Source organism: Alligator mississippiensis, chromosome 7 (assembly GCF_030867095.1).
Source record: "Alligator mississippiensis isolate rAllMis1 chromosome 7, rAllMis1, whole genome shotgun sequence".
Lineage (NCBI taxonomy): Eukaryota > Metazoa > Chordata > Crocodylia > Alligatoridae > Alligator > Alligator mississippiensis.
In genome coordinates, this window is record NC_081830.1 from 38,711,884 (window position 1) to 38,723,058 (window position 11,175).

General features: G+C 40.4%; 1 protein-coding gene across 9 annotated transcripts in view; it reads left to right on the top strand.

The window, feature by feature from the left end:
• Positions 1-9,627, top strand: part of GIGYF2 (GRB10 interacting GYF protein 2) — a 124,530-nt gene extending 114,903 nt beyond the window's left edge. For 6 of the 9 annotated variants that reach the window (XM_014598843.3, XM_014598851.3, XM_014598866.3 and 3 more), the window contains 6 exons: positions 1,087-1,290; positions 1,439-1,647; positions 1,968-2,122; positions 2,905-3,071; positions 3,540-3,687; positions 7,867-9,627. In XM_014598843.3, coding sequence (XP_014454329.1) covers positions 1,087-1,290; positions 1,439-1,647; positions 1,968-2,122; positions 2,905-3,071; positions 3,540-3,687; positions 7,867-7,934 — 951 coding nt within the window. In that variant the 3' untranslated portion in view covers positions 7,935-9,627. The remainder of the gene's footprint in view (positions 1-1,086; positions 1,291-1,438; positions 1,648-1,967; positions 2,123-2,904; positions 3,072-3,539; positions 3,688-7,866) is intronic. The other 3 variants (XM_014598847.3, XM_006261805.4, XM_014598877.3) reach the window with 1 other exon arrangement.
• Positions 9,628-11,175: the final 1,548 nt, after the last annotated feature.

Here is an 11,175-nt window from a genome sequence, read left to right on the forward strand (position 1 = left end):
ACTTTTTTTTTTTAGCATTAGAATAATTAGATGATGAAGCATCCTTTTGATGCCTGTGAGGGTCTGACATAGCCAGTTTAATTTAATAACTAACTCTTGACTAAGTGGATATTAAAATTTGGGAGGACATGTGCCCACCCAAAAGCCTTTTGCTAAATTTCATTGAATCATTGAATTGTTCTATGAATGTTTTTCAGATATTTATCAATACCATATCAATGTCTATACAGAATAATTATATCACTGATTGGCTTTTCTCTTGAAAACAAAAGAAACCTAATGATACACTTAATGTCTTTGGAGATTTAGGAACTATTTTTATACTTATTATGTTCTGGAGTATTTCACCTTATGAAATCAAAGCTCTGTTGATTTTTACTTTTTTAACTCTGGTGAAGAAAGAAAAATTGTCTAATTCTTGTACCCTGATCCCTATTTTTTCCTTCCACATGCCAAACTTTGAAACAGGAAGATTTTGTGGAGGTTGCTGTTTTTTATTCAGAAAGGGAGCTGATAGTATTCAACTTAAATCATATTTAATCAGTAGTTAGAAATGGGTAACTCAGTGATATGATTTAGTGGGCAAGTAATTTGTAAAAGTGAAGTTTTGTGCCAAACACATCAGTATTGATGGCAGTTCTTATGGTTTTTCCATTTGAACTGAAAGCAGCCAGCAGAATGCAACCAGTCTTTACAAATTTATCTTTTGCTCGAAACGCAATAAAAATAGAAAATGATGCTGCATAATTTTTATCCAGTCTGCTTTCATTTGCTTCATGGTCATGCCTAAGAGTACAGCCAAAAAAAAGTGGTGTGAGGTTTTTTTAAGATAGTGAGACTTGTTTTAAGATAGTGAGTAATAAGAAATTGGATGAATGACTGCTTGGGTCATAAGACTGAGACATTGAGTTGCATCATGGGTTTATGAAAGGGTTTCTTTTCAGATATAATTAGTGTGCATCTTTTTGTGCTTCTACTGATGTTTCTAGAAGCACAGTAGTAGTGCTGCTCAAAACTAACAGAGCCTGGAATCAGAATTCCTGAATTGTGATCATCTTCTGATGTTTCTTTTTTTGTATGCAACAGCAAAGGCGCCAGCAGCGTGAACTAATGAAAGCCCTCCAGCAACAGCAGCAGCAGCAGAAACTGTCGGGATGGGGTAATGTCACCAAACCAACAGGCACTACCAAATCTCTCCTGGAGATACAGCAGGAAGAGGCAAGACAGATGCAGAAGCAACAGCAGCAGCAACAGCAGCACCAGCAGCCAAACAGAGTCCGCAATACTACGGTGCCTATCTTTGTTACCTAACTACTGCCTGCGGAACTGTCACATGCTCTGTTCCTCTCATCCCACCTTTACTTTTGGTTTGTTGGATGTTGCTACTCTTCCTTCAGACTTGTTGCTAACCAGTAAGCTCTCATTTCTTTTGTTTCAGCAGCATTCTAACCTGCACACCAGCATTGGGAATTCAGTGTGGGGCTCTCTAAACACTAATCCCAGCAACCAGTGGGCATCTGACTTAGTCAGCAGTATCTGGAGTAATGCTGATTCCAAAAACTCGAACATGGGATTCTGGGATGATGCAGTGAAGGAAGTGGGACCTCGTAACTCGACCAACAAAAACAAGAGCAATGCCAGCCTCAGGTAGGAGTTGGGGAAGGATCTTTTAGTATAGGGTTGCCAGTCTGGAACTGATCTTTTACTAAATGTATATCTTCATTGCATTTGATCATAATCTTTTAAAATAGTTTGGCAACCAGCACCTTATGGGCTGTCCTTAGAGTCACATTTTTTTATTTTAACATCTGATAAATCATTTGACCTCATGAGCAGTACTAGCCATTCCCTAAATCAAAGGACTTTTGTTAGCTGTGTACTAGAATTTTGCCTGATTTTTTTTTTTCACTTAGTAAATGTTTGGCTAATTCCAGTATTGTAATATTATGTTCTTTTTTTTGTCTCAGCAAATCTGTAGGTATCACAAGCAGACAGAATAAGAAAGTAGAAGAAGAGGAGAAGCTGTTGAAGTTGTTCCAAGGAGTTAATAAAGCCCAGGATGGATTTACTCAGTGGTGTGAACAGATGCTTCATGCACTCAACACAGCCAATAATTTAGATGGTAAGAATTGGAAGGAATGGCAGTTATATTATGTAACATTACATGAAAGAAGACCACATTAGCATATGCAGAGAAAATGTGGAGTTCTATAGAAAAACAACTCTTCATTAACAAAGACAGTGTTTTGGTGCATTCAGCAAGCTGGCATAAGTGGCTGGGAAATGGCATTGCTATAAGTTGCACTGTATTCTCTGCCTCACGATTCTCCCTGGGGGAAATATTGTGGATAGAGTCACCCAAACCTTCACAGATGTTTCAGTGAAAGTGATACAACGCAATTATAAGAAAATTAACCTAGTTATAAATACTTGCAGAATAATTAACTGTCCCATTAAAGCATTTTTGGAACATGAGTTTTTTAGGAGCTATGCTTTTAGATACTTCAGTCATAAATTATATTGATTACAGCATTAGAGCAGAGGATAGTTGACTACCTGTGTGGGTCTTTTATTAGCTCTGCTTCAAAAGGACTGTGTTTAGGAACTTCCCATTAGGAGGCTGGTGAGTTAATTTACTTGTCTGAGTGTAGACCTAATTTTCTTCCACATTATGGAGGGTAGGAGAAGGATGATGAGATTGTCTTCCCTTCCTGCACCTATGGAATGATGCAGCATTACATTGCTGGGGCTTTGCTGTTGATAGCTTAACATGAAGAGCTGTATTCCATTGCTGCTAGGTTGTCAAATATTTGAAAAAAGAGTCCAAAATCTGTTTTTTGCACGCTCACTCACACATCTGCACACATCTCTCTCATGGTCCATCTTCTTCCCCTCGTATTGCAGTTCCCACGTTTGTTTCTTTCCTGAAGGAAGTGGAATCTCCATACGAGGTCCATGATTACATCAGAGCCTACCTTGGAGATACCCCTGAAGCCAAGGAATTTGCCAAGCAGTTTCTTGAGCGCCGTGCCAAACAGAAAGCCAGTCAGCAACGGCAGCAGCAACAACAGGTGCACATTTGCTTGACGTTTTCCTGGTTTAAACAGGTGGTTAGACTTAGATGCTTCACGGTCCTTTCCCAACCTGTTTTCTATAACTTTGAAGTATATTGATGCTCTTTCTAGAGACTGTGAAGGCAGTGCCATGATTCACTGTAAGTCTGTATCTCTAGTATTGTGTGGAGGGGGGATAGTGAGAACTTACATAGCCTTGAATGCAAAAAAGGAAGCATATATTGTGAAATCTTGTAGACTATACCTAATTCTTGTTAGTAGTTTAACGGTGTGTAACCTTGCATAAATAACTTCATACTACTGGATTAGTTTCAGGGAAAAAATGGATGTAAGTGTATTAGATGGATTGATAGACTTGCTAATTCTACCTGCGTCATTGAAAGTGACTTGGGATCATCAAAGTACTTCCAGCAAGCAGGCAAAGCTCGGTTGCATTTTACAATCTAGTATATGCTTGTTTTCCAGGATTCAGTGTGGGGAATGAACCATAGTGCACTGCATTCGGTCTTTCAGACCAATCAAAGCAACAACCAGCAATCCAACTTTGAGGCTGTGCAGAGCGGGAAGAAGAAGAAGAAACAGAAAATGGTTCGAGCAGATCCCAGTTTGTTAGGTAAGAACTGCTACTTCAAAACTGAGGTTGTTTCAAGGTAATGCCCCAGAATCTTAGGATTTGGACATGTTTGGTTTATATCTAAATTCTGCAAGAAAAATGGTTGAAGCCTTTCTGGAATGGGTCTCCTAGAATTTGAATTAATTTGCTTATTTAAAGAATGTTGCAAGACTTTCCTGTCCAGTGCCCTTACACCTGTCTGAGGAGGTCTGGAGGTGAGGAATACAATTATCACTGAGACTTCCCTGTTTCGTTAAAGGAACCATGTATATTTTTACTTATTCTATAGAAGTAGAGGTGGGAAAATAAGCATTGAAACCTTTTTGGCAAACACTGTGGTAAGTTGGGACTCTCTGAAGAGCAAACTATAATCCTTTGCATGATCTTTGCTGGCAATTGCAGTAGACAGAATCTGTTTCTTCAGAAAAATTTAAAATACCTAATTCTTCAAAATCAATGTTTTTTGCAACTTGTGGTTCTGAGGAGCAGCTTTGTTCTCTTGATGTCACATTGAGACAGTCCTAGAACTACTCACTTTGAAAGTAGGTTGAAAATGTCCAAGAAAAGCCTTGCAGAGTTAGGCTGTTAAAAAAATTATATTACTTTGAAACATTTGAACTCCACAAGATTTTACCTAAGCATCAGATATACAACATTATCTGTATCTTTTGACATCTCAGGAGGAGCTGATTTGTCTTAAGGATAAAATATTTTTTTTAATTTGATGTTTTACCCTTCCTTCAAAAATGCCCCCAAAAGTGGTCAATATGTCTTCACATAAATTTGTTCTTTCACATGGTATGGTAATTTTAATCATATTTTCTTAAGAATGAGAATAGGTGAGACAGATGGAAAGATATGAAAGCATATTGCAAAACAAAAACAAATATTTCCAGACATTTTTAAAAACCCACTAAAGTTCTTTTTGCCTTAAATCACAATTAGTAGCTTTAGTTGTCCCCTCATCTTCACTTATTTCCAAATTGGCATTTAATCAAAATTAAAAGCAGATTTTTGATAACGAGAAAAGCCCCTTTAACATCACAGATTAAATTCTTCTCTGGGAATATTACATATGGTTCAGAAAGCTGAGCTAACTTGAAGTTGGGTAGTTGGTTAGTGCCCATTTAGTTCTACTTAGCTGTTAATTACTTGACTGCAATATATAAGTCATATCTTAAATACTTATTTTAAAAACCTTTTTATAATTTTGTGCTTAGAGCAAATGCAAACGATCGATGATGTTGGTGTTTGCATGAAATCAAATGTTCTAGTCAGAATGGACAAATAAAACTCTTGAGGGGGCAGACGTAACCAGGCTGATTACCAGTTTGGATCATATACATTGGAAGTGCAGGATTTGGCATTGGTCTGACACTGTCCTGTTCTGGCCTGAATCATTTAATTTTCCTGCCTTAGTTCCTCTTTGTAAATTGGGAATGATATTTATTCTTCATCAGCAGAGGTGACTTGTACACAGAATTCATGGACCATCTCTTTCCTAAGTCTTTCATCTTTTTGAGTAAAGCTCATTCTACTCCTGTTCTCATAATTTCTTCATGACTATTAAAATCATTCCACTAAAATTTCTAAGGCACAAAAATCTTGCTAGTATCTTGAATTTCATCTTCTTCTGTCTCCATTATCTGAAGCGGCTTCCTTTTTTTCCTGTGCTTGAGTTGCTCTTTACTTTGTCCTGTAATAACTTGCATTTTCTATAGTGAAGCTGGAAAAACCTGCTCTGAACTTTTTCACACTTTTTATGCTTTCTGTGGCATGGTCTTTGCACCCTTCACTAACTTTCCCCTTCACAGCTTGTACACTGTACTATGCACACACTTACTGAATGTCCTATGTGTTTTTTGTACAAGTACTGTCATACCTAATGAGTTGGTGGTTGATACTTGTGATGATGAGATCTCCATTACATGCCCAGTTCCCCACCAGTTTGTTCCCTTATTTGAGTTCTTTATAAGGGAAAAGTTTGAATTGTGGAATAAAAGTTCCCTGCTTCCCCGTTTGACTCATTTTTAGCCAGTAGACCACTGTCTTCTGAATGGCCTATTTTTGTGACTAAAAATAGGGGAAATATGTATAATAAATAAAAATATGTACAGGCAGTCCTCGACTTAGTGTTTCAAGTTACAACATTTTGCACTTACAACATTTATAAATTGACATCCTGTTTTAACTTTATGACGTCAGTTTCGACTTACAATGCTTGATCTGATGCGACACCACGCCAGCGAACAAATTCGCTGTGTCGCTCATCTCCCATCCAAACTTGCTTGGACACTTTAAGTGTCCAGAAAAACTTGCAGCCAAAACTCCTGAGAAGACTCCAGCCAGGAACCCTTCAAAAAGTCCAACCAAGAGCCCTTCAGAAAGTCCAGCAGTCACCTCAAAGAAGTCCTTCCAGATCAATATGAGTGCTATTTACGATATAAATACAGTAAAAGCTCTGTTATCCAGCATCCCCTGGGAACGGGGGATGCCAGATAACAAAATATGCCAGTTAATTAAATGGCCTTGGCTGCCGCTTCTCCCACCGCGTCTGGGGCATCCCTCTGCCCCTCCTGTGGCATCGCCACCGACAGGGAGGCAGGTCCCACACAGCCCCACACAGCCTGTTATGCCCCCGGGCCATGGGGGCTTGGAGCAACCAGAAGTGCCATGGTGGGTACTTCCAGTTTCACTTTATCCTACAAGCGGGCATGCCGGTTAGTGGAGCATGCTGGCTTGTAAATGCTGGATAATTGAACTTTTACTGTACATTAATGCAGCTATATTACTCATCTATAATTGATCGAGTACAAAATTCTGGGGTATTTCTGTTGAAAATAAGGTATCCAAGGCCTTGGTTCAGGAACCAATCCCCCATTTATAACATTGTTTCTTATGAGAAAATTGGTTCTGAGTTACAAGGTCGTGGTTTTCAAGAACCAATTGTGTCGTAAGTCTGAGGACTGTCTATTTAAAAAGCTGTATAGGAGTTTGGCAGCCTAACTCAGTGAAAGTTTGCTAGTACGCTACCTCGTAGGATCTCTCTGCTGCCATTCTCCCCTGCCCCCCTGGTGCCTTAATTGTGGCATGGCATGTGGAAAGACCCCCACTACCAGAACTCATGCCACCCAGCTGGTGAGGCAGGGAACAAGTTCCCCTCTGTTAGAGCCCTCTGCTGATGGTTGCTGCCAAAGGCCAGATCAAGAGGCAGATCAAAAGGTTCAGTGGGCTGTATCCAGACCCTGGGCTATAGATTGCTGACTCCTGCTTTTCATGCACATGCAATTTCAAGAAGATAAAACATGTCACTTGTATGCAGGTGCGTCACTCAAAGGCAAATGTAGCAAACTGCTCCAACTTTAACACTGCTTCATTCAAGGTTAAAGTTGGAGCAGTATTGCTACTTTTTTCTAATTCCCAGATTGTCCACAACTAACAATTAAAAACATAATGGCTGCTGCCCTTTGGAATGGCTCCAAATAGACATGTGTCCGTACCTTCTGAGAAACAGTAGTGGTTGAATAGAAATGGAAATAGCACAAATATTTTGGGAGCTCTTGCCAGTAAATCTGCATGTTGTTTCCATTAGACTCTTAGCTGTAAAAGTGAATTATGTCACTTTGGACTGAATTCATTCCCTCTTTAAATGCTGTTGAGGGATGAGTGTGAATGGTGCTGGACCCATGTACCAGCCATCTGTTCCCTTCACCACTCACTACAGTGATTCAGAGATTGTAAGTCCAGAAGGGACCTCAGAAGACCATCGGGTCCAGCCCCCTGCACCAGGCAGAATAGACAAGTGGGGTCAGGTGACCCCAGCAGGGTGACCACAGTGATGAGCAACTACTGATTATTTGATGTTTACGCATTCTTCCTTGTGAGACACAGTGCTCAGTCACTTCCCCAACTTGGTGCTAAGACACAGTGATTATGCAAGTGCCATCTTTTGAATGAAATTTAAAGCCTAACTTCTGATGATTCATCACTGAAAATCTTCTGGTACTAAGTAATAGCTTGTGTTTCCTCATCATATTCCAATTTGGGTAGTGATATTCTATTTTAGTAAATTCTCCCTACAGTTTTAATTGTATGTGTATTATTAATTTCCTGTCTTAATCAGCTGCTGCATATACTATATTAGAGATAATGCCACACTGGTTCTCTCTTGATTTACAGGGTTTTCAGTGAATGCCTCATCAGAGCGGCTCAACATGGGAGAAATAGAGACTTTGGAAGACTACTGAGCATGTGCAGATCGACCGGCTTTTCCTGCATCTGTTAACCATGGATTCTCCGTCTTTGGCTGCAGTTCTTTCTCCACTTTGCATTCTTCTTTGCCTTGCAGTGAATCACAGAATCAATCATCTCAGGCTGCTTTTTCCAGTCCCGACAAACCCTTTCCGCCCAGGACTGCACAGTCATTGGCGTTGCTGTCAGCCTAAGGACAACTTTGTTCTGTCTCCTAAATGGGTGGGAGATAGTATTCATTCACAACAAGGCTGCTTGTGACCCACAAGCTTTCACTGTGCTGTGATTTCTTCTGTTGACTTCTCTGGAAAATCATTTGGGATTCTGCAAACGGTAGCTTCCCTCTCCTGGTTATTCGTACCACATCCAACTTGTGCAATCATGGAGAGAGTTTGTGGTTAACAGATGTCAGTCAAAACCAAAATGCCACACAGATACTGACTTCAGTGCTCCATCAGGGCAAGCGGTGCTCTCCACATCCAGGAGTTGCATTCATAAGCTAACTTGAGAACTGGCAACAGCAGGAGAGGGTGGTGGTGGGCAGAATTTAGCTTGGATTGGTTTGATGTTGCACACCCCCTGCCAGCCCTTCTCAGCACATTACTTTTGGAGGGAAAGCTCGAGTCTGTCTTCAGTAGGTGGTGATGTCAAAGCTACTGGAGTGCTCCCTCCAGCACACTCCAGCCTTCCTGGACAAACGAGGACTCTTAATCTGGGGAAGGGGAAGTCTCGATCTCTTTTCTTTCAGGTTGAATTTACTCCCTTCAGTAGTACCTTCAGAGGGATAAGACCAGTTTATCTGGGGCTCTTCTGCCATGATTTTGTCTCGTTTCAGAGATAGCTAGGATCTTTCCCATATGTATCTTTTGCATGGGGGTAGATACTGGTTTCCACATCTGTATCCCTAACAGTCTCAGCTAACTACATATGGCAGTGATTCAGCATTTCATTACAGCAGCATTCAAGCTAAGAGGCAGAGACCTGACTTCTGACAGCAACTGAATTCCTGGGAACCAAGGAAAAAGGAAAGTGAGGTGTGCAGTGGTAACCCTGATTACCTACCACACCTTCTTACTTAATATCCATCCCTTCATTTCAGGTCCCATTTATGAATATTTATGGAACATAACTCCCCTTCTCCAAAAGAGATTTAAATTAAGAAAAAATGAGAAACATCAACATCAATCTGAACTTGCCAAATGCACTTAGCTTCAACATACATCCCCTGGTCCCAGCTTCTATTCCTGGAGGGCTGCAGTATGCCTGTAGGAGAAATGCTGCAGTTTTGGTGGAGCTGTATGAAGGGTGCTGCCCTTCTGTCATCACTGCCTGAAGAAAGCCACTCGAGTTGCTCAAGAGCAGTTTGGCTTTGGATTTTATTTCGTTTGGTTTATTCATTTTTTGGGGTCACCCTCCCCTCCTCCTCTCTCTTCCCCCTCTCCCCCAGATATGTACAGTAACTATACAGAGACTGCTGCAGACTTGTATATAGTTTTTGGATCCAGTAGCATGGAGAGACTTGGAACTGTTGCAAATCTGGTCTCCCTGTCTCCTTTGCTTTGTAAATTCATAAAGGGGGGAAGAGGGGTAGTTAAAATGTTTACAAAACTTTAAACTCCCTCTGAACTTTTGCCAGTGTGGGGGGAAAAAAGAGAGAACTTAAATAAAACCTGGTTGTATTATATCTGAGAGCGCATTTTCTGTTTGCTTTTGTCAAAGCCGAGTTTTGAGATCATTTCTGGTGCTAAAGCAGACCTGAAACTTGACTCTCGTTACTTTTCGTCAAGCAACAACAAGCAAACACACAGGACACGGAGCAACAACCACAGCTTTATTTCTTCCCTCCAGAGGAATGCTGGTGGTTTTTCTACTTGATCATTTTAGAACTCAAAATAAACAGCAGTAAGTTGAGATTGAAGATTTCTTGTCAGAATTTTCCAATCTCCCTCCTTCCTATGCACAGACACATGCATTCACACGCTTGCCTTGTTTATGCAGGAAAGATCAAGCTCTAGTTAGTTTTCTGTTATGAATTGTGCACACACAAAAAAGGACTTGATGTATAAGTAAACCAGAAAGCACTCCAGTTACCCTCACTAAATAAGGGAGAGGCATGTCCTGACGGTCAGTGCTTCAGCAGGGCAGTGTGTTCCCCAAGGGCTCTTTGTATACTTCCCATCTTTAGATAAAATCATACTTGTTTCTCTCAAAACAAGCACTAGCTGTCATTTGTTGCTTGTGTTTTTCCTGTGCAAAATCCTGCAAATTTGAGGACATGTAGTGAAGAGGTAATTAGTGTTGTATCATTCATGTGTAAATAGCAAGTCAGTTTAATTTTTTAACTTTGCAAGCTAGCATAGCAGTTTAATTTCCTGTTTGCCTAGCTGTGCTTGTTTCCTACAGACATGGTTAAACTTAACTTTAAATCTGATTTAAAGTTGTTTCATAGTTGAAGCGTGTTCTAATGGTCTGCTTCTATAAATATTTCTTAAATATTGCAAAAGAGTCACTGGGCATGTGACCTATCAATGGGTGCCATAGCTGTTATGAATTAAGTGCTCATGCTGGAACTGATTCATAATGGAACACAAGGAAACAAGACCATGGTAATCTCAATTTCAGCTGGGGCAGAAGAGTAGGGATCAGAGATTGCTGAATGAGAAAGGCAGAAATCTGGAAAGGTTCCTGGGAATTTAAAGTGATGGAGATGATGGGAATAGGTTCAGTGTACTGTCTCTAGAATGTAAATATTCTGGCATCCTTCACACACCCTTTTCAGGATGGTGCTGAGACAGAAAATGATTCCAGGCAGCCTCACTGTTTCCTTGCCTATTGTTTAGAAAACTGGCATGAGCCTCAAGAATGGTCAGGATCACTTGGGTTAACACGCGTGGTAGAAACTAGGAGCTGGAGCTGTCATTTTGGGATAGGGTGTAGTTTGTACGTGGCTAACCTGGGTTCTAGTTTAGGGTTTAGGCAAGGCAAGGAGCTAGAGGTTTGGTGTGCCTTTTAAGTTACCAGTTGAGTGACGATGACTTCAGGAGAGGTATCTGAGATCTTATGTCCAGTAGGGAGTTCTGAAACAGGTTGTTTCTTAATTTCCCACTTCCCTGTGGTGTCAGCTTTGAGTCCTCTCTGCCTCACAAAGACATCCTGGAAAAAAAGTTTGCAGATGAAATTTAAAATAATGCCATTTTGCTGAGAACCGAGTATAAGGATACTCAAAGATTCAAATTG